We start from the raw sequence: 27,863 nt of genomic DNA on the forward strand, positions 1-27,863 counted from the left end.
GGGAATGTTAGACAGATGGTTGGTTGGAGGTGAGGGCTCAGTCCTGTTGGAGAGAGTTCACTTTGATGAGCAGAACTATTAGGAGGTAAAGGAACCAAGGCAGCACTTCCTGTGTGGTCTGAGGAATGACAGTCACCATGTACACCTGGAAACTCAACAAAATATAGATTTGTGTTCATCTACTCTGGTCACACTGATTCTTTCTGCTGTCAGGTGAGCATCTTTGTAGGGCTTTGGGGTGGATTCTGAGCATGTCACAGCCCCATAGGTCAGTGATGCAGGCAGTTGAGAGGTAGCTCTGAAAGGCTGACTACCCTGGGAGTGGCTGTTCTGGACAGGGTCCCTAAGAAGAATGTGCCCCCTTCCCAATCATAAAAGCAGAGGACAGCTGATTCCCATCACCAATCTGGCGGAGATTTGGGGTGATAGTTTTGACAGAAATGCCCCCCATAGAAAGGAGGAGCAAACTAAATAGAACAGTGTTAGGTCATTAAAGAGAACCTATTTCTGACTTGATACCAACACTTAGTTCCTAATGTTGGGTCAGCAAAAAAGTGCTGAATATCAAGATGCCAATGTTCTCCCGCTAGGAGGAGTGGCGCTGAGATTTGAGTCTAGGCCTGACCCCAAATCTCTGCCCTATGCTCCATGGAGCCTCTTGATAAACCACATAGAAGAATATATGCGGATTTCATTCAGGAGGGATGGCTTCCCCAAGATGCTGGGAGGGGACCCATGGGCCACTGTCCCCATGGCTGTTCCTGTGCTCAAGACAACTGGAAACTATCAAGTATTAATACAACAGGTTAGAACCTGCTAAAGGGCTCTCTTCTCCCTGTTAAAATCAGAGGTAGTGAAAAAATACTGCAAAAGGGAACTTTTAGAGGAAAATACTGACAATCGTCGGCTACTTTTATGAATAGGAAAAACAAAACCTTATCTGAGTTTTAGCAACATATCCTCCCAAATCCCTTTCCCAGGGCAGGAAAGAGCCCAGGACAGTTATTTAATGTGACCAAGTCTCAGGGACCACTGTCTCTGGCAGTTCAGCCACTAGTTCACAATGAGCTCAGTGATGTTGCAAAAATCTGCAAGAAAGTGGGGCAGAACCTACCTGCTACAGCTACTCTGCTGAGAGGAAATGAGGTTACAGGACAGCCAGGGGTGGCACAGGTATGTACCCCTGAAGGGAAAATCTTCCCAGGATGTCCTTCCTCCCTTCCTTTCTCCCTCCTTCCCCAGGAAGCTCGAGAATTCTCAACCAAGAGGGGCATTTACCCAGCTCCCATGGGCCCCTGTAATTTAGCGCACTGCTGCAAAACCAAACACCCCTCGGGGTTTGACCAGGCTCTCCGGGGAGAGATAATGACAGCCCTGGAATAAGCCAGCTCTTTAGCTCTTTGAGAGCCCCTCCCCCACCTGCATTATCAGTATGCTGAAGCAGTAATTAATTATCCTTGGGGAGCCAAAAGAGATCAGGCAGCCCACCAAAGGGATGACATTTCTAGGGCTTAGTTCTCCCACGCACTCAGATCTGAGCCATTATCTGAAAATTGCAGTGAGCTCCTTGAAGAAAGAAAACTGCATAGAGAAGCATCTCGCAGGATTGTCTAGGGCCCCATATTCACGTCCCCACAGCACCTGGCACGTCCTGACACACGGAGGCCCCATCATCACCATTCAACCTTCCACCCACTGCGGTGGGGGGGGGTGGGGGGGGGCTGGGTGTGCAGGTCAGCTTTGCTAAGCAGAAGGCCCTGCAAGCACATTTGCTCTAACAATCCAGAAGCATTTTGTAAGGAAAAGGCAGCTCTTGGTAAGTTTTGGTGCTCAGTTTCTACAGCACCCTCAGCAAGGGATGCTATACTGGGGTAAAGAGTGCTCCCGCAAAATTTATGTTCACCCAAAACCTAAGAATGGGACCTGATCTGGAAATACGTCTTTGCAGTAAATTAAGATGAGGCCACACTGCCAAAGGATAAAGGTTGAAACTGATTGTGTTTTAAAACTTCAACTTTCATATGAGACCAAGGGAACAGATATCTATTTGGTACAGGATCTAAATTTTCTAAATGGTACAACTCTACAGTCGATTTGTTCAAACACCACAATTGCATGGAACTTTGAATAGGAAGTGAGATACGGTAGATTAGTATAGGCTGGAGTGAAATAGTGACACATCCCAGAGTAATTTGGGCAGATAATAAAAAATATATTTACAGCCTCCCCCTCCCCAGCCCCAAGGATCTGGGGGAAGGTGCAGATGTGTTGGACATCCTCACCTGGACTGGTGTTGATGTTGTCACAAACATTGGGACTGGCGGTTTGATGTGCTGAGCCCTCGAGCATGGGACTTGCCCTTATGAAGCTCCTTACCACAAAGGAGAGTCTAAAGTTGCATGTAATGGTGCCTAAGAGTCTCCGCCTGAGTACCTCTTTGTTGCTCAGATGTGGCCCTCTCTCTCTCTAACTGAGCCATCTCGACAGGTGAACTCACTGCCCTCCCCCCTACGTGGGACCCGACTCCCAGGGGTGTAAATCTCCCTGGCAACGCAGAGTATGACTGCTGGGGATGAATGTGGACCCGGCATCGTGGCACTGAGAGTATCTTCTTAACCAAAAGGGGAACAAAAATGAGACGAAATAGTTTCAGTGGCTGAGAGATTCCAAATGGAGTCGAGAGGTCACTCTGGTGGACATTCTTATGCACTATATAGATAACACCTCTTAGGCTTTAATGTATTGGAATAGCTAGAAGTAAATACCTGAAACTACCAAACTCCAACCCAGCAGTCTGGACTCCTGAAGACAATTATATAATAATGTAGATTACAAGGGGTGACAGTGTGATTGCGAAGACCTTGTGGATCACACCCCCTTTATCTAGTGTATGGATGAGTGGAGGAATGGGGATAAAATCTAAAGGACAAATGGGGTGGGATGGGGTGATGATTTGGCTGGTTTTTTTCACTTTTATTTTTTATTCTTGTTCCGGTTCTTTCTGATGTAAGGAAAATGTTCAGAGATAGATTGTGGTGATGAACGCATAACTATGTTATCATACTGTGGACAGTGGATTGTATAACATGGATGATTGTATGGTGTGTGAATGTATTTCAATAAAACTGAATTTAATAAAAAAAATGCAAAAAAAAAAAAAAAAAGATGAGGCCACACTGGATTAGAGGGGGTCCTAACCCAATATGATGGGTGTCCTCATAAAAAGAGGTACATCTGGACACAGAGACACAGGCACAGGGAGACTAGCTGATGTGAAGAGATCGGCAGAGATTGGAACCAAGGAAGAATGAGAATCGCCAGGGGGCTGGAGAGAGACATACAACATTGTCCTTCAGGGCACTCGGAAGACACCAGCCCTGCAACCCCTTGATTTTGGACTTTCAGCCTCTAGAACAAAAGAGAATACATTTCTATTGCTTGAAGCCACCCGGTTTATGGAAACTAACACAGAAGCTATCCGGAGCAGGATGCATCCACATCAGCTCGCAGGCTACTGGTTTGCCTAAAGAATCCTCTACTTGTGCCTAGGCCGTAGTTACTCAGGCTAGAGTTGAATTAAGAGGGGAACAGGAAGAAGAAGGAACAGCAAGCAGGAAAGGGGGCTTGTAAAGCAATCTCTGGTGAGGGCCGTGCCAGCTGTAGCCCCGCAGCGAGCTTCCTACCTGAGCCTGCCTTGGTGCCTCTGCAAGTGGAAGCTGAGCCCTCTGCCCTCCACGCCACTCCAGAGGGCCAGCTCCCCAGCGCAGCACAAACCGGAAGTCCTGAGGTGGACCTGGAACCTGCCCGGCCACAGCAGGGGGACGCCTGCACTTACCTTGGTCGGCCACGTTCTCAATGTTGACTTTGCGTTCATTGGCCATGAAGCCGATAACGGAGAAGATGACAAAGCCGGCAAAGATGCTCGTGGCACTGTTGGTGCAAGTTACAATTAGGGTGTCCCTGGAAGGAAGAGACCAGACTTTGTCACTAGATTTGCCTTGTTGAGAGGGAAAGGACAAGGGGAAGAACACACAAGTGTATGTGTGTTTCTGTGCCCACGTGTATGCATGTGCTCAGGAAAACGTGTCCAGGTGGGGTCAGAAAGCCAATTCTAAACACATATCCACAGAAGACTGGGCCTTGTTTTCTCTAACTCACAAAGAAAGGATCACAAATCCTGATCATAGACTCCCTTGGGTGGATTTAAAAAGCACCAAGAAATGCAAAAAGAGCTCCCCTAGGGAGAGAACTCCACTGGGAGAGAACTGGGTCTCCCCTTATCTCAGTGACAGGGATGAGTCTATCAGAGCAAGTATTGAGGGGACAGGGGCTTTGGGGGTGGGGGGCACACCAGGACAGAAATGGTGTGTGAAGAAAGAGAAGGTGGTGGGACTATGAAATGCCGCCAAGGCATGAGGACAGCCTGGGACTGGGGCACACAGACAGCCTAGATCCCAGAGCCCTCTGCTGGCAAGAGGTTGATGGTTTCCCAGCCTGCCCCATCCACCTGCCGGGAGCCTCAGGGCTGCAGGCAAATACCGGTTCTCCTACCAGTTAACCACAGTGGTTTTTTGAGCATGTCACTTCCTTTCATCTGATTTAAGTGGCATCAGTGACCATACCCCTCTCATAGATTGTTGTGAGGACAAAGGGCGATAAAGACTGCACAGCACAGAGCCTGGCCCAAATAAGTGCTCAGTAAACTACCCACCAGGTCCCATCCTTTAGTTTACAGATAAGGAAACTAAGGCCCAGAAGGGAGGAAGGTAACGGATAATTAATGGTGGGTCAAAATTTGAAACCAGATTTCCTGCCCCTCAGACATGGGCTCTTTCCACCAGGCCACACAATCTCATTTCTAAGAAAATCCACAGCAATGCTTCTCCCCTTGATGGCATTCAGACCGCTTCTCAGGTCATCGGATAATGAATGGCTGTGACCTAAGAAGTTCAAACATCTTACTCTGGTATTTGAGGGTCTCTCCAGTCTGGCCTCAGCCGATTCTGAGGCTGTCTCCCAGTCCTATGGACACACACTTTCTGCTCCAATCCCATTACCTGCTCCCTCCACACACCCCAGCGCACTCTTCCCACTCATTCCCACCTCTGGCTGCTTCTGCCAACCTAGAATACACTCCCTCTTCCTCTGATCCTGCTGAAATCGGACTCTGTATAAATCATCTCTGAGACTCTCCCAGCCATTCCAGCACATAGCTTAACTGCAATCCTTTCCTCCAGATTCAGAACTCAAGGTTAGTTTGACCCTTGAGCCAGTTTGAATGTATTATGTCCCCCCAAATGCCATTATCTTTGATGTAATCTTGTGTGGGCAGACCTATCAGTGTTAATTAGATTGTAATTCTTTGAGTGTTTCCATGGAGGTGAGCCCCACCCAACTGTGGGTGATGACTCTGATTGGATAATTTCCATGGCAGTGTTGGCCCGCCCATTGGGTGGGTCTCAATTAAATTACTGGTGCACTATGTAAGATCAAACAGAAGGAGAGAGCTTGCTACAGCCAAGAGGAAGAAAGCACAGGAGCTGCAGACGTAAGACTTTTTGAAGACGGCCGTTGAAAGCAGACTCTTGCTCTGGAGAAGCTAAGAGAGGACAAATACCCCAAGTACAACTCAGAGTGACATTCTTGAGGAACTGCAGCCTAGAGAGGAACATCCTGGGAGAAAGTCATTTTGAAACCAGAACTTTGGAGCAGACGCCAGCCACATGCCTTCCCAGCTAACAGAGGTTTTCTGGACACCACTGGCCATCCTCCAGTAAAGGTACCCGATTATTGATGACTTACCTTGGACACTTCATAGCCTTAAGACTGTAACTTTGCAACCAAATAAACTCACTTTTATAAAAGCAATCCATCTCTGGTGTTTTGCATTCTGGCAGCATTAGCAAACTAGAACAGATTTTGGTACCAGAGAAGTGGGGTGCTGCTGAGTTTGCAAATACCAAACATGTTGGAACAGATTTTTAAATGGATAAGGGGAAGATTCTGGAAGAATTGTGAGGAGCTTGATAGTAAAGGGCTAAACTGCTTTGTTTGTGGAAATATGGACTCTAAAGATATTTCTGACGAGGCCTTGAACAGAAATGATGAATTAGGTATTGCAAACTGGAAGAAAGGTGATCCTCGTTTTAAAGGGGCAGAGAATTTGGCAAAATTGATTCCTGGTGTCAGATGGAAGGAAGAATTTGAAAGTGACAACCTGGAATACTTAGCTGAGGAGATCTCCAGACTACATGTGGAGGATGCACCCTGGCTTCTCCTTGCAGCTTATAGTAAAATGCAAGTGGAGAGAGATAAACTTAGAACTGAACTCTTGGGTTCAAAGAAACCAGAAGCTGATGGCTTGGAAAATTACAGGCTTCCAGGGGGTGGAATCCCAGAAGCTACAGCCCAATGTGAGGATTTAACCAAACATGGAACCCAGCCTCCATTTCAGTACAAGCCAAGATTGGAAAAGGAGTTAAGCAGAAAGGATTTGTGGAAAGTCCTATTGTTTGATGGCTTTGACCCTTGTGTGCTTCATGCAAAGCCAACAGAATTTTTGTGAGATCTTTATAGACAAAGATGCCATCAGTCTGGACTGGAAGAGTCAGACAAGGAACAAATTGAAGGAAAAATTTCATCAAAGACAGAGCCATGGAGGTTGAGGTCTGGAGTCAAGAGGTCTTGGGCTGGGAGAGCGGAGTGGCCCACATGCATGGAAAGGGTGAGTTTGCCCTGGAGGTTGAAGGCAGGCCTTCTGCCTCGAAGCTCAGGAAATGTTCTGCCACCCCAAGCCCCAAAGAGGGTGGAGCACATTCCTAGGGAATTTGAGAGAGCCTGGCTGCCACCACACTGTTCTGAAGGAGTTGAGCGTGTGCCCTGGAGATGGAAGGGAATCTGGGTGCTTCCCCAATGTTTGAGGAGGGTGGGGCCAAGAAGGTGGTCTCCCCAATGTGTGGATATGTTGGAGCACTCACCTAAGTGTTTGGAGAGGAAAGGGCTGCCACAAAGGCCCTTAGGAAGGGTTAGACTCCCACTCTCTCAAGCCCCAAGGATGCAACGTCATTCTGTAAATGATGCTCAGACTTTGAAATCTAATGGAGTTTGTCCTGCAGGTTTTAGGAGCTGTTTTGGTCCTGTTAACCCTGTTTTCCTTTCAGTTTCTCCTTATGACAACGGGAATGTTTATCCTATGAATGTCCCTCCTTTGTATATTGGAAGCACATAACTTGTTCTAAGTTCACAGATCCATAGCTAAAGGAAAATTATGCCTTAGGACTGACCACGCCTATAATTGATTTTGATGGAATTTTGTACTTAACTATTGTTACTGAAATGATTTAAGTTTCTGTGATATTGTGGGATGAATGTATTTTTTATATGGAAAAATAATGTTATTTTGGGGTCCAGGGGGTGGAATATGCCAGTTTGAATGTATTGTGTCCCCCCAAATGCCATTATCTTTGATGTAATCTTGTGTGGGCAGACCCATCAGTGTTAATTGGATTGTAATTCTTTGAGTATTTCCATGGAGATGAGCCCCACCCAACTGTGGGTGATGACTCTGATTGGATAATTTCCATGGAGGTGTTGGCCCGCCCATTGGGTGGGTCTGAATTAAATTACTGGTGCACTATATAAGATCAAATAGAAGGAGCGAGCTTGCTACAGCCAAGAGGGACATTTTGAAGAAAGCACAGGAGCTGCAGACGTAAGACTTTTTGAAGATGGCTGTTGAAAGCAGACCCTTGCTCCAGAGAAGCTAAGAGAGGACAAACACCCCAAGTGCAACTAAGAGTGGCATTCTTGAGGAACTGAAGCCTAGAGAGGAACATCCTGGGAGACAGCCATTTTAAAATCAGAACTTTGGAGCAGACACCAGCCATGTGCCTTCCCAGCTAACAGAGGTTTTCCAGACACCACTGGCCATCCTCCAGTGAAGGTACCCAATTGCTGATGTGTTACCTTGGACACTTTATGGCCTTAAGACTGTAACTGTGTAACCAAATAAACCCCCTTTTATAAAAGCCAATCCATCTCTGGTGTTTTGCATTCTGGCAGCATTAGCAAACTAGAACAACCCTTAACCAAATTTCTTACAATATCAAGTGAATGGATGTATTCATTGAGGATAAACAAGGATCTTTTGGTGATTGCCATGAGCTGATTATTGATCCAAGCAAGCCATACCTGGTTATTAGGATTGTTTAGTGCACGACCTGTAACATAGGGGCTGCAGCTAGACCACATGCCTCCATCTGGGTGCTGGGTGTCCACAGGTATTTAAGCCAAGGGACATTCCCGGTTCTGGAGTGACCAGCACTCACATCAGCTCTCTCATCACCCTGGGTGCCTGAGGCCTTCATGTTGCTGTGTTGTGTCTGTCCTCCCTGTTCCCTGTCCTTTCTTAAAATCAAGTAAACTTGTGTTTGATAAGCCTATTGCATCCCATGAGCTTGACTGACAGTCCAAATCTGAAACCCACCCCCGTGATCTTGCACCTCTAGACTGTAAGCTATTTGAGGACAGAGATGTTTTGAATTCCTCTGTATCTCTCCTGGTTCACAAAATACCTCATCGTCATCATCATCATCATCATCATAATGGCACATACCATTTACTGAGCAACTACTATATGCCAAGTATTGCACTGATAAGTTTGTATCAATTGTCTTCTTGTATACATCATCCTCAACAAAATATTATAAGATGCATTTTATAGAAGAGGAAATGGCAAAATCACAACTCAAATGTAAGTCTGTCTGATTCCAAAGTGCTTCTTCCACTGTACCAGGCTCCCTTTCTTATAGGGTCTATAGAAAAATATTGGTTGCATGATTAATGGCCATACTTCATAAATGGCTACCATATGGCTAAATGAACTGGGTGGCTCAGAAATGATTATTGCAGGACACAGCTCTCCGCACAGCCACCTCCAGGGAGGCCCAATTCCATTTTATAAACAGTCACTGATCCCCTAACACATGTCACAGTCAGCAGTGTCAACTGGAGTCCAGGACCCCGGAAGCCAGCAGCTAAGTCTTAGCAGGAGGGTCTCCTTTGCCAGGGGCAAATCTCTGGCTTTACCTCAGGTGAAGTGTAAGGATGTGGCCTCAGGTGTCCGGAACTTGTCTACTCTTCTGCCCCAGGACCCTATCCCGCTCCCCAGCTACCTCTCAGAGTCCAACACGACTCCACATACCTGTAGCAGTTGTTGTGGAATTTGTTATAAGAAGAGAGAGTGATCAGGCCACCCCACGCAGCAGACAAAGAAAAGAAAATCTGAGTAGCAGCGTCTTTCCACACCTGGAAGGCAAAAGAGAGAAGATCCAAGGTCACTGGAGGAGACTGGCCCTGGGGTAGGGAGGAGGGGTGTCACACCAAAGCCCAGCATCTCCCCAGGGGAGAGGCGGTCAGGGATAAGATGACTTTGGGAACCAGTATAAATGAGAAACATAAATCATTTGCACCAGAAGCCAAAGAGGCTGTAAATTACCTGGGAGATGATAATTCCATTCTGATCAAAGGAGAGGCACTCCATAAATACACTCACATTTCACCCTTCAATTTCCTTCTATGTCACACTAAACCGAAGGGAAGAGCCCTTTCTTTAGTGTGATACACTCTCAAAACCCAATCTACAATAGCAAAATGTACACATGGGTTCAAAATTAAAAATCCCTTTAAATTGAAATTCTATAGCTGCAAAGAACCACTATTGAAAATCTGAAACTCTGTATTCCCTAATGTTAGTAAAGCAACTTCTGTGCCACAGCTGAGTGGACTTTATAGTATCACATTCTTCTTGAACATGGCAGGCAACACCACTCAGTTCTGTTAGATGATTCCTCTTCATTGTCCTCATAAAACTCCAGAAGGCCACTCAAGAGTTTGAGCCACAGATTTATATGATGGACTTCCCATCATTCTTATAAATTAAATCTTGTTTTAAAATTGTGCTTAAAATATGCAAAGAGAAAGTTCAAGCGTGTGCTGGCAAAATTTGTGCCTACCCCAACATCACTTCTCCGTATCTCCTTAGTGACAGAGCTGTGGTTTAATTTAAGGGCAACCATTCATCTGTCCAACTAAATGATCATACCCCAGCCCCTAGGGGAGGGGCACATGGGGGAAAATAATTATGATTTAGTTTCTGAACAAGAATGTGAAAATACGTTATGTGTTTTTTCATACGTTATGTGGGACTCCTGAGCTTATTCTCTTTAAAAGAGAGGGAGGGTGTCTTTCTCTATCCCCACTCCCCTCTGGACTTTCTGCTACCTGGACTTCTGATATGATGGCTGGAGCTGTAGCAACTATATAGAAGCTATTCACTGAGGATGGTAAGGTGGAAAGACATTCAGTATTCAAATGTACCCGAGCCCTTTAAATTAGAATTGCTTGTGGTTCGCCTAAGTGCTGTTATTTTCCAATCTGCAAAACTCTACTTCCGAGGCACTATAATTAGTAACAGATAAATGGTGTGTGGTGCCCCAAAGCTATTAAGAGGATTTCATTCTTCATTTCAGCCTCCACCACACTCCAGATCTAGGACAGCTATTCCAGGAATGTGAAAAACCCCAGCTGACCATTTCTCATTAAAGATTTCCTGAGTGTGAACGTAACATTCCAGGATGATCAGGATGTTGTAAAAGCCCACAGCCACCGTCCACTGCCGTGAGATTCCCTGAGGGACAATGTCTGACCTCTTTTGCCCAACAGCAGCCCAGGGCATGACCCACCCTGTGTGCCATTCCACCCTCCCCCGCCGGCAAGCGGTAAGTTAAATAATCAGCCCACCGTGGCATCCGTGAGTTTCTCCCACTTGGGTGTGATGAAGTACCAAATCCCAGCTCCAGCTCCAGGCAGGGTAACTCCCCGGATGAGGAGGATCACCAGCACGACATACGGGAATGTGGCCGTGAAGTACACCACCTAGGAAAACCATCCAACAGAGGCATGGAATGAGAATGAGCTTCAGAACATGTCCATGTGGAAGGACATCAAAAGAGGCAGATTACAGAGTGTATCTGCTATCTGAGCACAGCTCTTGGCTCTGAGGACATCAGGATGATTTCCTGGGCTGTGGACACAGGGAGGGCACTGGGACCAAAGGTACTCAGAGAGTGTCTGGGGGAACCCAAGGCTGTGGGATGACTCAGTCTGCAGCGCAGAAGGCCTAGGGGAGATGTCATCCCTCCCAGCCACGAGGGACAACTGCCTGAGGAAGATCTGAGGGAGGGAAGCCACCATCTCCTCCCCTCTCTAACTCCTACTCCTACTCCTTGGATGAGGCCCAAAATTCCACCATTAGAAACAAATCTTTTTTAGCTTAGCCCTTCCATTCCTGTTTATATAGACACCTTAAGTGAGGCAACCTGGCAAGATGAAAAGACCATGATCTTGGAACTTATACACATTTGGGTTCAAATGAAATCACACCTCTGGTACTTAGTAGCTGGGTAACCTTGAACAAGCTACTTAAGCTCCCTGAACCTGTTTCTATGCCTGCAACCTGGGGATAAAAGCATCTTTCTTACAAATAACTATGAGGATTAAGTGAGCTAATGTATGCATAGCACCTAGCATGGTGCCCATTTTATAACAGACGGTCAATAAATGCAGATAAGTTCAATAAGCATTTGTGGAAGATCCACTAAGATCTGGATGCTGTGCTAGGCACTAGATGCATAAAGACAAAGGGACTCATGATCTGGAAGACCCAGAGACAGCGTCTGAATAATGGGCTATGCACTAAGATAATATTACCCACAGGACACTATGGAAGTCCAGGGTAGAGTATTGGGTCCAACCTGGGTGTTTGCTAAAAGATTCACAACAATGACACATGAGCTGGAGCTCAGAGGATGAGTGCAACTTCAATGAGGTGAGGCAAGGTGGGAAAGTGAAGGAGGAGTGTGGATAAGGCAGGTGTTTGAGGGCAAAGCACAAATTGCTCACTATTAGGACAGCATAAAATCAAGGCTGACAGAGGTCAGAAGTAAGGCTGGAGACAGGTAGAGACCACACCACAGAAGGCCTTGAATGTCAACCAAAGGATACTCCTGGATTCTGGACAAGTGGAAGGGACCCGAGCCAAGAAGCACTTGGGAAGTAACATCGGCAGAAATTGGGGACTGGTTGGATGGGGATGAGTGGAAGATACTTTGCTTCCTTAGCTGTCAATCAAACCTCAGGGTGAAGGAAGAGTTTGTGATTAAGATTTGGTACATGGGGAGAAAAGCAGACCGTGAGAGTTCAGGCTCTACAGTCACATGAACCTGAGTCTGAATCTTGACTCCATCACTTATGAGCTGTGTCACCTTAGGAAGTGACTTACCCTCTCTGAGTCTCAGTGTCTGTGCCTGCAAAGCGACAGTAACAAAAGCACATTCTTCATGGGGCTGCTGGAAGCATCCAGTGGGACAATCCATACAAAGTGGTAGAGGCTGCGGGGGCACTGGGAACAGAAGCGTCCACTTCACAGTCTTGCCTAGGTCTCAGCAGTCCGGAATTTAATAACACTGACAAGCCTCAGCTCACAAGTGTATTGCATCCCAAAAACACTAGGAAAGAGAATGTTAAGCATCCATGCCAGCCCACCAAATCCTCTCCAAATCATGCAGCAGACATATATAGCAGAGTGAGCACTCTTGGTTCAGAGCTGCCTCAATTTCCACCTGCAGTCTTCCATCCTGCGGCACCTGGAGCATCTGCTCCCTGTGAGAGGAAGTCGGAGACTCTGCTACCCATAGTTGCTGCACAGCCTCCAGGGCCTGGCAAGGGGGCTCTAGCCTGGCAGCAAGAGGCAGGCACTGCAATCTTAGGGATGAGGACTTGGGAGGGTGGAGTTGGGGTAAGGTTATGGCTAGGGTTGAGATTAGGAGGGGGCCTCCAGCTCATATAACTCTTGGAGTCACTTCATTTATTCTAATAAATATACACATATATGTCATATGCAGTTAATGTATTTATAGCATCTAATTCATGCCAGGCATGGTTTTAGGTATTTGAAATGCATCATTGAACAAAACAAAGACCCTGCCCTTGAACAGCTTACATTCTAGCTGGGGAGACAGACAACCAACAATAACATAATAAATATTATTTAGAGTATATTACAAAAATACAATATATTAGAAGGATAAGTGCATTGGGAAAAGAAAAGCAGAGCAGAGTAAGGGGTTAGGGAGGATAGCTGGGGAGAGATTGGCATATTAAGATGGATAGTCAGAGAAGACCTCATTGAGAAATTGGTATTTGAGCAAAAACTTGAAAACTATCTGGGAGAAGAACACTCTGGACAGTGGGAACAGATAGCGGCAAGGCCCTAAGAAAGGAGTGTGCAGTGCAGCTAGGGAGGGGAGCACGGGTAGGAGAGGAAGTCAGAGAGGTGGGGATATAGGTTGGAGCAGATCATGTAGGGCCTTGTGGAACATTATAAGGACTGTGGCCTTTCTTTTGTGGGAAATGGGGAGCAGTTGTGGGAACTCGGGCAGAGGATGATCTAACATTTTAACAGGATCACCCAGTTGTTGTGTTGCAAACAGGGGTGCAAGGACAGAAGCAGGGACAGCTGTTAGGAAACTATGGGAAACTTCCAGGCAAGGGATGGCTCAGCAGAGGTGATGAGCAAGAGTCAGACGTCAGATGTATTTTGCAGAAAGAGCCAAAAGAATTTCCTGACATTTAATGTGGAGAGTGAGAGAGAGGAGTGACAAATAACTCTAAAGGTTTTGGCCTCAGCAACTGACAGGGTGGCATTGCCATCCACTGAAACGGAGAAGGTTGCAGCCAGGGAAAGACTAGGAGGTACTTCTTCTTCTAAACCCGATTACTTGGTCAAGGCCAAACTCTTTATTCCAGCTGTAAGCCAAATCAGACAGGTGGGCTGGCCTCCTTCCCTCTCCATGGCTACCAGCACCGAGTGAGGCTGGCCTCTTCCCTGCCCCACAGCAGACCTTGCCAACTCTCTCCTCTCCTCCTTGCCCTGAAGATCTGCATTGCTAGGGACTGGGGGGCAGGGAGGGGCAGCCACCAGCTCCTGCCCATTCCTGCCAAGCCTGCTTCTCTCCTTCCCCTCCAGAGGCAGATGTTATAAAACCCTCAAGCATCTGCTATCCCAGGGGAACATCACTCCAGCCCAGGCTGGCACCCCAGGCATTGGACAGGGCAAGGAGAGGAGGTGGTACAAGTGCAGGGTCCTGCCTGACTGGTCCGACTTCCCCACCCCACCAAGACAGTGGGGTAGAGGGAGGGACAGCTAAGTGGTATTCTTTCCCCCACCTGACCTGGGTGATGGGAAGTGAGGACGGAAGGAGGAGGCAAGGGAGAAGAGATGACCTAGGCAGCAGGAGCCTAAAGGACAAAAAACCCAAGACTGGCACCAGTCTAACGAGCTGAGACTATGACTCCCATCTGACTTAGGACACTATTTAGACATGCCCATTTTGGGAGCTCCATCCAAGGATCAGTTATTATTAGTCCTGTTTTCCAGAGGAGGAAACTGAGGCTCAGGTTAAGCAACTTATTAAGGGGTTAAATATCTCACTCAAAGTCTCCCAGAGCCATTAAGCCAAGACTCAAACCTGGAGCTTTCTAACTCCAGAGCCCAAGCTCTTCCACTAATGTGATGCTACGGGTCACAAGATCAGAAATGTGTGCAGGGCCCAACTACAGTGAGGCCAGTGAGACATCTTAGTCAAAAAATTTAAGGAGGTACTCATTCTTCAGGTGCCGGCCCTGCCCTTGCAGGAACCTGAGAGTAAGTGCCACCTTAAATGTTGCACCCCAGGCACCGTGCTTGTCTCATCCAGCTCCTGGCTCTGGTGTGTGGATGATGCACTCACTTTGTAGATGGTGACTGTTTGAACTAAGCAAGTCCACAGTTTGGCTTTCTAAATCCTGGTCATGAATCAAATATGAGTCAGGTGTATATGGAGGCTTTATGCACAGTTAGTTTCCCTGTGTCAAGGGAGCTTCAGAATGCACCTGTTTCAATATGTACTGTCAGAAGAATTAAACTTGAGCAGTAATGAATTATACTTGGCGGGAGTGACAATGACTAGTTGATCTGAGCCTGCTGGCCTGACACCTCGCGGCATCTTCCTCACAACGGGAGCCCTGAACAGGTGGTACCGCCCCACCAGTCTATGCTAGCTAATTAGGTTAGTTTTTTTGTGTTTTGTTTTCTGTTTTTTTTTTTTTTTTTGCCTTAACTCTCATGCAGAGCATCCCTGAGGTCAGATGGGCTGTGTTTGACCTTGAGGCTGCCTGCTGGTCGCTCCTGGCTCTGGAATTCTAGCTGCTCAAAGGGTTGCATCTCAGAGGAAACAAGCTTATCTTGCTGCAGGAGGAGGAGGATACACTATTGGTTAGAAATGACAGTATTCATGGAACTTCCATCACAGAAGAATCTGTCTTAACAAGTGCCTCAGCTGTGCATTCACCTTGGCTCCCAAATAATGCTCCATGATTAATGTCTGAACAGTCCAGGGCAGGATAATAAATTGTGATTCATTATTTCTGGTGGTATCCCTCATTTTTAAAAAACATTGATCATCGATCTCTGTTTGGAAATCTTTCTCAATGAAGCAGAAAAATAAGCTGGCAGATCTAAAAGAAAAATTTACCTGATCAGAGCTGCTTAAAAATTTCTATTCCAGAAAAGACCGTAAAATCTAATACCAAGGACTAAATTCCAATTCAGCACAAAGAACTGGATGTAACATTGTCCCCAAAACTCACAGACTAGTGGAGCTAAAAAAGATCTTAGAGAATATTTGTTCTAGTCCTTGATTTTGCAGATGAGGAAAATGAGGCTCAGATGTGTCCAATGACCTGCCTAAAATTATACAGCTAAAGACAAGAGAGCCAGGTAGGAATGCAAGGGTCCTGATTCACAGGGGGATATTTTATCCCCACTATATGCAAATGGTGACTCCATAATTCTGCATTTCCCATCTACTCCTAGCATCCCACCATCCTTGGGAGAGAATGTTGGATAGTGGAAACAACCTAGGCTTTAAAGCAGACAGGCCTGGGTTGGAATCTCACCACTGCCACTTAAAAGCTGTGTGATTTCAGGCAATTTATTCTATTTTGAAAAGCTTCAGTTTCCCTATCTATTCAATGGAATACCTTGCAGGGCTGTTGTGAACAGTGAATGAACTAATGCATGCAACACGGCAGAGTGTCTGGCTCACAGAGAGTGTTCAACAAACCTTCCTCTCTCTTTCCATTTCCCCACCAAGCCACTGCTTTTGTGACGTCAGAGTGGCAAAATTCCCACTCCACTCAATACATCAGTCTTCATGATAATAAAAATAAAAAGAGCTCATGTTAATGAAGAATTGACCATATGCTAGGTATTTTGCATGCATTATCTCATTTAATCCTTATAACAATCCTCTGTGGTATATGCTACTATCACAAATTTACAGATGAGTATGAGTAGCTTGTCCAGAGTTACACAACTGGAAGGTGAGGAAGCCAAGATTTGAACTCAAGTCTGATGTTAGAGCCAACAGCCTTCCTTCCTCATGTCACCAACCAGCCCAAGTTCTCACCCTCCTCACCTATCATCTCTTCTCCTGCTGGCTACACCTTCTAGCCTATCCAGCTAGAGACCTGCCCAGCCACTTCCATCATGTTTGAGGTCACTCTGTCTCTATCTCTAGCCGTAACTGACAGTCCTGCCAGTGAGGATTTGGTTGAGCAAATGCTTTGGCTACTCTTGCTAAGCAGTTGCTTGGCTGGGCCCTTTGGAGACACAGAATTCTCATCCCAAGCTCAGCTCCAAGCCCCAGAAGGCAAAGAGTCCAGAAAAACTCAGGACACACCAGGCACTGTTGTACAGGTCACATCAACTTTTCCCCATCTTCCTGCTGCCCTTGAAAAACAATTCATCCAATCTGGCAGCACTCATGGCCAGCAGAACTGTCAGGGGCCACTCAAAACCAGCTCTCATTTTACAGAAAGAGAAAGTGGGGTCAGAGAGGAAAAGTGGCCCCCCAGCTCACCCAGCAAATGTGCAGAAAGAATAATGTTAGAGCTAGAGGACCTTAGAAGTCACTTGGTCCAATTGCCTTCTCTTTAAGCAATGAGGAAACTGAGGAATCCTGAGAAGATAAAGACATGTGCTAAGATAAAGAGAATTTTCTCTTCATTTATTGGCACCAACAATAAGAGCTGAGAGCACATAAGAAACTCAGCCAAGTTCCATGGCCCAAGTGGAGATAACCCTATACCGCAAATACCACGAGACATCACCAAGACCAGAACCCCGGTTCTCTCTAGCTGGCTTGATTCTCCCCACATTATGTGGCTTAAGGTGCACCATTTGCCTCAGGTGACTCTGACAAACCTGCCAGAGTCCACTGTTTGTGTCCCCCATGTCCCCGTGGTACTAGATTACATGGGGAAGGCACAGGGAAGAGCTGTTACCCAAAGGCACACAGGAGGGTGCCCAGGTGCCCAGGCAGAAGACAGATCAGTCCATGTGGTTAACGGGTACCAGGTGTGGGTGCCCGGTGGGGGGTGCAAAACATGCCTGGGAGGTAAAAGGTGGCAGGACCATGAGGCCGTGAGACCCCAGTGAGGCCAGATCCTTCTGAAGTTGTTGGTTTACAATGCAACCACAGTAAGCTCTGGTTTGAACAACTGGACCAAAATCTCAGCTCACCATCTATAGCACAGGATTGCATCAGCACATCCTCCTTTGGCCATGAAGACATTTAGCTTTCATCTGGAAAATGGCAAATATCATCTGGGGTGATCAAATATTAGTAGGTAGCATTGAATGATTGGTTAACCCTTCAGTGGGGCTGGCCCGGGGCACATGGAATAACAGGGTGTTATTTTGGAGGTAGGAAAAAGGACGGGAAAGGCAGAGAACATGGCAGGTGGGACTGACGAGAAGGAATCCACTTCATATTCTTTTTGCAATCTTTTTTCAGCTTCTTGGCAGAGGCAATAACTGACCTGGCAGCCAGAATAAGAGGCAAAATCAGCTGTACTAATTCTAGAATTTAAGGAGAGTTCCTGGATCCTATCAGGGAGGCCCCATCTGCTAAGAGAGGTGACAGCACCTGTTAGGCAAAGAAGGAAACTAACACAGTAGCTTACATCAGGAACTCTATATTTATTTATCTTGTTTAATCCTTAAAACAGCCCTGTAAGAATGGTGTTAAATGAGATAATTTAACTTGTACGATCAGTTTGAACACCATAGGTACAGGGAGCGGTGAACAGGAAGTGGGATTTGGTGAGTTTGTACAGGCTGGGGTGAAATCCCAATACATCCCAAAGTGATATGGGCAGAGAGTATAAGCGTATTTGTGGGGCTCCCAGGAGGAGCTGGGGAGAAATGCGGAAGTGTTGGACTTTCCCATCTGGGCTATTGCTGATTCTCCCACAAACATTGACGGCTGCCAATTTAGTGGTTCGAGCCCTTGATCTGGGGGCTTTCCTCCGTGAGGCTAGCTGCTGCAAGGGAGAGGCTAAGCCCACTTATAATTGTGCCTAGGAGTCCCCCTCAGAGAGCCTCTTTGTTGCCCAGATGTGGCTTTTCTCTCTCTAAGCCCACTCGGCAGGTGAACTCACTGCCCTCCCCCCCATGTGGGACATGACTCCCAGGGATGTAAATCCCCCTGACAACACAGGAAATGACTCCTGGAGATAGGCCTGGACCCAGCACTATGGGATTCAGAGGATCTTCTTCACCAGAAGGGGAAGAGAGATGAAACAAAATAAGGTTCCAGTGGCTGAAAGATTTCCAATGGAGTCAAGGGGTCACTCTGGAGGGTATTCTTATGCACTATATAGATGTCACCTTTTAGTCTTTGGTGTGCTGGAGAGGCTAGAGGGAAATACCTGGGGCTGGCGAGCTGCAACCCAGTGACCTTGATTCTTGAAGAAGATTGTATAGCTATGTAGATTGCATAGTGTGACTGTGTGACTGAAAACCTCGTGGCTTGCACTCCCATCCAGTGTATGGACAGATGAGTGGAAAAATGGGGACAAAAACCAGATGAAGAATAGGAAGGGATGGAGGGGAGAGAAGGATTTAGGTATTCCTTTTTTGCTTTTATTTTTATTTTGGAATAAGGAAAAAGTTCAAAAATTGATTCTGATGATGATCACACAACTGTATGATGGTGCTGTGAATAACTGCTTGTACACTGTGGATGACTGTAGGGGGTGAGAATATATCTCAATTAAACTGCATTTAAAAAGTAAATGAACAAAGGGGGGAGGTGGGGAATGGGATGTTTTGGATGTTCTTTTTCATTTTTATTTTTATTTTATTCTTTGGAGTAATGAAAATGTTCAAAGTTTGATTGATATGATGAATGCACAACTATAGGACGATACTGTGAACAACTGATTGTATACTTTGAATGATTGCATGTTATGTGATTATATCACAATAAAATTGCATTTTTTAAAAAAAGAATGGTGTTATAATCCCCCTTTTCCAGCAGGAGTGAAGTAACTTGCCCAAGGCCCCGCAGCTACTGAGAGGCAGAATAAGAATTAGCGCCATGTCCCCTGCGTCCCTTCCCAGTGCTTTTGCCTGGGAAGCAGGCTATGCTGCTCCACCACACAGCCACCCACTTTCTCTTAGATAAGTGAAAGTTCTTACCTTCCCTGAAGTCTTGATTCCTTTAGCCAGAGATGCGTACACGATTACCCAAGCCAGGAAGAGACAGAAGGCTAGTGGCCACCTGATCTCACCAGGATATTCAATCCCTGCAGAAATCTTCAGCACAAAATACCTAAGAGTTGGGAAGAGGAGGGAGGGAAGGAGAGAAGGAGTTGACAGCCTGCTGGCTTTAATCTCCCAGCACAGCCAGGAGCCTTGACCAAAACCCCAGCAAATCCTCCAGCGTCCCCTTCAGGGACTTGATCAGCTCAGGTTGTGATAGATTTGCTGATCTGAGCTGTCCTCGCCTACAGCTGTCTGCAGAGAGGCCAACTGGATTTACCCTGCCTTTAATTATGCACTCCGAGGTTTATGCCTATAGCGGAGCCTCAATACAAGACTTACGTCAGCTCCACCACCATCTGGAACCACCCTAGTGGTTTGTAGTACAACAAATCCAACATCATTGGGGGTCCCAGGACAGCCCCTCAATAGGCATCAGTGAAACTGAAGTGTTCTTAATCAAGTCACCAATAGAAACCATACTGCCAAAGGGGGGTTTCTATTTTCTTTTTTCTGCAATGTTCTTTTATGAGAATGTATTTGGATATTATTTGTATAATTTTAAATTTAAAAAAATTACCACATAGTGCGAGGTGCTTATGCTCAATGACTAAAAACGCAACTCCGCATTTTAGTTCAAGCTGCATTGGGCATGGTCTGAGGCTGAGGTTGGCGAAAATGTAAAATCAGGGCTGATTCAAGAAACATATTCAAAGGTAAGATAACCAGCTGCGAACAGAAGGTGGTGCCTGGCATCTGCAGTGGCTGCTGGCAACCTGTGTATGTATGGCTGAAGAAATCACAACCTTTCTGGCAAACCCCCCACCTTGGCAGGTAGCTAGGAGTCTGGCTGGATGGCGAGTGGGGCAGCCTCACTCCTGAGGACACGAGGCAGCTTCAGGGGCAAGGAGTCCCGATAACAGATTCAGAAAATCCCTTCAACTGCACAACAATCCAGCCACACATCCATCCTATACCACATTGCTGGGTTTGTCTGTCTGGGTTTTACTGTAACTCCAATTACCTGGTGAACCTGAACAAAGGGGCAACCAGAATCCAGACACTCCAGGACAACAGAAGTGACAGCCTAGAAAGTTCAGTCCTGCCATGAGCTCTGAAAGTAGCAGTATCACTCTCAGTCTAGTTGGGAATGTTCTCCAGACAGCTAGCGAATGAGTCAAGAGGCTGTTTTGTAGCACAAAAGCATGCTTTTCAGAATGGGGATATCTCAGCTCTGTGGTGCCAGAGCCTTTTCCATTCTCAAACCCTGGAGCGAACCCGAACTCAAATATTGAGTAGGACTGAGCAAGAGCTGGAAATGAACTGGGCTCCAAGGACCGTATCTCCTAAGCAATGAAAAGGTCCTTCCTGTCCTCAGCCCCCAGTTGAGTAAACCACAGTCAGTAAATCCACAGCGCACTGACCTTCTAACTACCCCACTTCCATAAGGGCCCTCCAATGAGTCCCAAGAAGCTGATTGAGGACATTTCCTCTTGGAAGCTAGGACTGGTCCCAGGGGATTAGTAAAGGACACCAAAAGCAGGTTTAGAAATCATTTTACAATATATGTAACCACATGCATTTGCATGATCAGATTTCAACTGACCACCAGATCAGACTCAGTTTCTCAGTGCTCAGATTGACAGCACTATGGTCGTTAGTTTTAAAAAGGGATTATTTAATCACTCAGCCTAACCCTCCCTCCTTCTGTTCTGCAGGGGACAACCATGTTCCCTTTCAGTCCCTACAGGAGAGAAAAACTGAAATAGGAATTAATTGCAACTGGGTAAAATATGGGGTATTCGTGCAAGTTTCTTGCTATCTAAAGTAAGGGCCACAAACTGGTGACCAACTCATATATGCATTTTATTTGGCCCCCAGTGTTATACTGAATTAGTTTGCTAACATTTAAAATGGGGGATGTCACCTAAAAATCCTGATTTAATTTCCAACTTCTCTTATAAAATGGACACTCCAGCAGTACTGGGACACATTCCCACCAGCAGTGGTCAGTTGGAGCCAAGCAACAGCAGCCTTCCTTACACAGACAGGAGTCCTCTGCTGTTTGCCACAGGCCCCACCACTCTCCATTGTGTTCCTTTTTGTGCTTCACTCATTTACATTCCTTGCCAATCTCCCCAGCACCGGTAAGTTTGCAACTCCTGACCTAAAGCTTGTTTACCACTGTTGAACTCTCTCTACATTTATCTTCATCACAGAAAAAAATTTTGTGAACTTTAATAAATCTTCCTATGGTGACTGAGTATTTTTTAATCCTCAATTCCCTAAACCTCAATTCTCAACATCTTGCAATACAGACATAGAAAATACAAAACTAAGGTGAGTTGTAAACTGCAGTGAAATAAAAAGTAATTACTTTTTCTTTAAACTAAATAGTTGTTACAGACTTGTTTTTTGAATTTTAGCCTCTCTGCCTTGAAGATCAAGTGCAGATGGGGGAAAACAAAACAACCTGGTTAATGGAAGGTTCTGATTATATCACACTGGCTCAAGGTTTTGTAACATTTTGTCATCACTGTGATGAATTACAGAAGCACCAATTCTGTTCCCACCGACCATCACTCAGCCAGCTCTCCTCTCCAGACCCACAAGAAACAATGATCTGCCATTGAAGCCAAACCAGGAAAAAAGAAACGTTCCACCGGATCAATCTAGTAGGTAGGGAAGGTGCAGAGAGGGGACTCATCCCTTGAGCCACACGCATCTCTGGTCTGCAAATTGGATGTCCATTAATTCTCTGGATTTCTCTCAGAAAGTTTATATTAAAAAAAAAAAAATTCATCTTACTTGAAATACTCTTCACTCCCACTGACAAACGTCTTGTTGGCCTGGCTGGTGAAGTTCACCATGGTCAGGTTGGGGTAGGTAGTCATGCAGAAAGTCGAGTTCTTGATCTGTATTTTGGGATGGTCACTGACGACACAGGAATCTGTTTAGGAGAGGACAGAAGGTAAATACAGTGAAATCTGCACAGAAAATAGATACTCTCCAGTAGTTTAAAAACAAAAATCAAAAATAGTTGCCAAATATTAGAGAGCAACTTTGGGAAAGTATTATTTGATATGTGCATGTAGATGAACCACAGAATTTATGTTTTATTCATCACAGCACCCCTTCGTACCCACACTGCCCCCAACACATTGCCAAATGTCCCCCTGGGAACAAAATCACCCCAGTTGAGAACCACTAAAGCTGGAGAAGTTAAGTAACTCTACCAAAGTCACACAGCTAATGGGATAGAGGATCAGGATTCAAACCCAGATCCTTACGACTCCAGAGTTGTGCTCTTAATCACTACAGACAGAAAATGACTTGCAGAAATGAATAAAATCCGAGATCAGCAAACCTCTTGAAGCCACAAAAGGCTTACTGTTAAGATAGCCCAGAACCACTGCCTGCCTCGCAGCCAACATGCATAAGTACTCTAAAGATATGTGCTCCACGTGCACATGGGATAGTGGAGTCAGCGACCACGGACCTATCACAGTGGTTGTCATCAGAGACAATGTGGCAACCTCCTCCCCCTGGGGGACATTTGGCAGTGTCTGGAGACATTTTTGGTCGTCACTGGGGTGGGGGCGGAGCTACTGCATCCAGTGGCTGGAGGCCAGGGATTTGCTAAACATCCCATGCTGCAAGCACCGCCCCCGACAACAAAGAACATCCAGCCCCAAATGTCCATAGTGCTGAGGTTGAGAAAGCCTGAGCTACACTGAGATGGGGAGAGGGACTTAACCATGTGAGTTTTAGCTGGGCACTGCGCTGGGCACTTAACAATTACCTCATGAAATCCTCAGAAAATGCTATGAGGTACATATTATTATCATCATTTTAAATACGAAGATGCTGAAGGCTCTCTGACCATTTTACAATGCCTCTCCAATAGCTTTATAAATACCGACAGAACAATTGACAAATATTTTAAACAGAGTCCACCAGAACTAATCCCAAAGGACACTATTTTATAATGGAGGAAATAACAATAATCATAATAAAAATAAATAATACTTACATGGTGCTTAGCATGTCCAAAGCACTATTTTAAGTGCTTTGTATGCATTCACTAGTTTACGCATCACAACAATTTTATGGGGTAGAAACTGTTATTATCTCTATGTGACAGACAAAGAAACTGAGGCACAGAGGGATTTTTAGCTGCTTGCCACAGTTACATATCAGAGCTGGAATGCAAACAGGCAGTCATTCTTTCAAATTCATGCTCTTAGACACTTCACTGTGAAGAAGAGAAGGGACCACAAAGTCAAACGCCTACAGAGGTCAGACCAGTGACACAAATGAGGAAAGCATAAAATGGAGGTAATAAGGAGTGGTGGAGACGGGGGCAAACTAGAGAGTACTCCCACCAATCAGTGCCATGCTTTTCCAGATGTTCTGGCAAAAGATGCAGAAAATCTGGATGTTTACATGAAATCTCTCTATTCCTAAATGTTGGCAACGAGTTCAAATTTTTCTTAAACACCATGGACCAAGCAAAAAACATCTGCAGCCTAGATCCACCATGTGAACTCTCAATTTATACTATCTGTGGAATATCAAAGTGGGTAAGACTATGGGGTTCAGGAGTTCAACTAGCCCTAAGAGCTTGAATGACTACCTTTATCTGGCCAAGGCTCCGTTTTCTAATAGGAGTTGTATGTAGTTCACAGGGTTCTTTCGAGGACCAAATTAAGTGAAGTCATGAACGAAAAAATTTCACTCCATGCCTGGCACACAGTTGGCAGGCAATAAATTTTAGCCATAACTCACGCATCACTATTATACTTTTTCATGGGGGGGGGGCTCTCCAGTCCTCAACATCATCACCCACGATTCTACTTGCCAGCCCTAAATTACTTACACCTCCCAGGCATCCCCTAGATTTTCCCAGGAAAGTGAGTAAAGATGAAAACAACAATCTTAAGACTCCCTTCCCTCTGATTAGTTCTTTAGACCAGGATTTTACAACATCTGTACTATTTGCATTTTGGACCTGATAATTCTTTGTTCTGGGGGTCTGTCCTGTGCATCTTAGGATATGTAGCAGCATCTACTGTCTATCCGCTAGACACCAGAAGCACCCACCCGCCCCTCAGTTGTGACAACCAAAAACGTCTCAAAACATTGCCAAATGTCTCTTGAAAAGCCACACACCCCCCCTTGAGAACCCTTGCCTTAGAGTCTTCAAAGTACCTTCCTATCCGCTATTGTCTTCTTTTGTCTAACGAAAAAGCAGGGAGTTTCAGGGGGATTCTGATCTAACAACTATCAAATATTTACTGAGGAGACATTGTTTCCCCCAGCAGGGACCTGAATGAAAACAATTAAAGCGCTATCCATATCCCTTTTCTGTAAATAAGCTCAGGAGTTACATCCATTCCCGAAGACTGAAGAGATCACGACCACATGGGCAAATGCCAAATCGCTTGCTTCCAAAACTGCCATAGCAAACCACGCGGGCTGCTTCCCTAGAGAGCGTCTCTGGATGTCTCTGGATCGCCGCTCCCCGCAGTAGAAGGTCACCGTTCCTGCAGCACTGCAGCAGGGCTCCCTCGCTGGCTCCGTGCAGCCTCCAGCCTCCTGCAATCCCCCTTCCCACCACTGGGCGGCAGAAGCATGCTTCCCAGCGCACAGCGCCCCAGGTCCGCCACGGAAGGAACGAAGGGCCTTCCCGCATCAGAGAGCTCCGCGGCCCAGCAACCCAGAACAAAGAACAGCGATAATGATCGTGCTAAATTGGAAGCCGCTGGAATGGGATTCTCTTTACTCAGGCAATTATTAATAAATGAAAGCACATGATAGACCAGGGAGACAAGAAATCATTTAATTAAAGTTCTAATGAAAATTAAACTAGTCCAGAAATAGAAAGAGTATTTTATGTTGTTTCCATTTTAAATGACCCCAGCTAGCTATTGTCTCAAAACAGTTGCTGATCTCACTTGGCAGAGCACAGATTAGTCACTCTCCATAATGGATAACACTCTAAAGAAGATAGTCTCTCTTACAACCTGCACCTTAGAAATCTGGGGCAAACTCAACCCCTACCCACCGGCTTTTCTCTAGGGGCTGCAGCAGGTACAGGGCATGGGTATCTGGAATCTGAACAGAACTTCCAGGTCGTATGTTAGAAGCACTGAGAAGGTCACAGAACACCCATCTCCCCACTGACTGAAGAGCACAAAGGCAGGTGATTTATCCCTTCTCTCCTGGTAATAGTCCTGTTGCGTGGCTGTCATATGATATGAGTGGTTATAAGGTTATGAGGTCATGAGGGACAGGGTGAACGTGGAAGGTCATTTGTGAAACACTGCACTGAGGGAAGGAGTTTTTTCCTTTCCTCGACAAGCCTTGCTTAAAATGGCCATTTGGGAGAGAGCCTGGAAACATCTGCAGTCTGGATTCCTGACATGTCCAGCAGAACAGTGGACCTATAAAGCCACATGAATATCTGCAAATCAGGTCACCATGATCTTTTCTAAGTCACCCCAGGACCCCAGAGGACCAATGCTTCCGTAAGCGATAGCCTGGTCTCAGTAGAGGAACAGGCTCATGTGCAGATAACATAGAGAAAGACAGATGGAGGGGCTGCGCAAAGAATAAATGGAGATTGACACTTCATTTTTTAACAACAACAAAAAAATTTAGCACTGGCTAAGAATGAGATAAGGTCTGCCCAGTCTGTCCATACACTCTCAGGGAATAATTAGAGTGAAAAATATCCATTATCTCTCTCTGCTAGGAGCTTGTGTAATTTTTATGGTTGGTCCCAGTTCACTAGGAGCTTAACAGTACAACGTTTTTGCTCTGCCTTTCATGTTTCCAGGGTTATTGTGAGGCATATCAGAAACTCCACAAAGCCAGGGGCGGGGTCTTCCTGCCCCTTGTGCCCCCACCCACTTGCCACATGCCTGGCTGAGTCAACATGCTCAACCTGCTTTAAAAAGAACAAAAACAAACAAACTATATATATGCCTGCATACACACATATATGTGTGTATATGTATTTATATTTTTCTCTGACTGTAAAACAAACACATGTCCATGTTAGAAAATATAGAAAAGAATGGCCCCAAATTCACCACTGTTAACATTTTGCGTATTATCTTCTCATATATGTTCTATCCATAACTTATTGTTAGTAAAAATAACATTATATTATAAATGGGTATCCTCCTTTTGCATTTAATATAAGATGAGGGCTTTCCCATGTCTTATGAATTTTCATTTTAGTGGATGTAAAATACTTCACCCTGTGGATGCATTATAATTTTTCTGAACCATAGAATTATTCCATAATTATTTGAATTTTTGCCACACATTTCTAGTGTTTTTCCAATATTTTAATAATGGCTGCAATTAACAATCTTGTATAGTCCTTACCACATCTCTGATTTCCCCTCAAGATAGATTCCCAGAAGTGGAATTACTAATTCAAACTACTGTTCAGAACAGCTTTCTTTTTACCCCATAAAATCTCAACAACAAACATCAGTTAGGAAGCACCCAGGCTGATGTCACTCTGCCGGGACTGATGGAGGAGAACCCACTGGAGTGGGGGTGGGGGAGACAACTGACAAGGTATACTTCTGAGCCTTTAAGTACACTTTATCACCTGCAAAATAGTGATCATGTAACCTGCAACAGACAAGGCCATTGTCAGGAAAAAAGGAGATATTGTTTACAAAGCTGCTTTTTTTTATTAGGATGGCTTCATCTTGGTGGTTAAGACCACGGCCTCGGGAGACCAGCAAACTTGGGTTCAAATCCCAGGTCTACCATACAGTTCTCTCCTCTGATCTTGAGCCCCAGTTTTCTCACCTGTAAAATGCAAATAATAATAGAACCTACACACAGGCATGTTGTGCATCCTAACATTGGTAATCCATGTAAAATGTTTAACATGGTGTTTGGCATGCAGCAAGTAATACTGATTATTAGTAAGTATTAAGACGCTGCACAAATATTAGTGGGTATCATTAGTAGGTGAGGATGGCGTTTCTGAATCACCACCCCTCCTGGAGGATGCGCTACAGGGACACATTGCCATAACCCATGTAGTCCTTGAGGGAAATCTCTAATCAAGCTGAATCCCTTGAAAAGTAACCTCCCTCCCAGGAACAATCTGGAAAGGATAAGT

At 45.5% G+C, this 27,863-nt stretch overlaps 1 protein-coding gene across 1 annotated transcript in view; it reads right to left on the minus strand.

Moving 5' to 3' along the window:
* SLC6A5 (solute carrier family 6 member 5) overlaps positions 1-27,863 on the minus strand; it is a 55,441-nt gene that overhangs the window by 18,515 nt on the left and 9,063 nt on the right. The window contains exons 6-10 of the mRNA XM_037839608.1: positions 22,517-22,658; positions 19,646-19,778; positions 10,801-10,935; positions 9,203-9,306; positions 3,836-3,960 (exon numbers count right to left, since the gene is read on the minus strand). Of these exons, the coding sequence (XP_037695536.1) occupies positions 3,836-3,960; positions 9,203-9,306; positions 10,801-10,935; positions 19,646-19,778; positions 22,517-22,658 (639 nt within the window). The remainder of the gene's footprint in view (positions 1-3,835; positions 3,961-9,202; positions 9,307-10,800; positions 10,936-19,645; positions 19,779-22,516; positions 22,659-27,863) is intronic.

Source organism: Choloepus didactylus, chromosome 6 (assembly GCF_015220235.1).
Source record: "Choloepus didactylus isolate mChoDid1 chromosome 6, mChoDid1.pri, whole genome shotgun sequence".
Classification (NCBI taxonomy): Eukaryota; Metazoa; Chordata; class Mammalia; order Pilosa; family Megalonychidae; genus Choloepus; species Choloepus didactylus.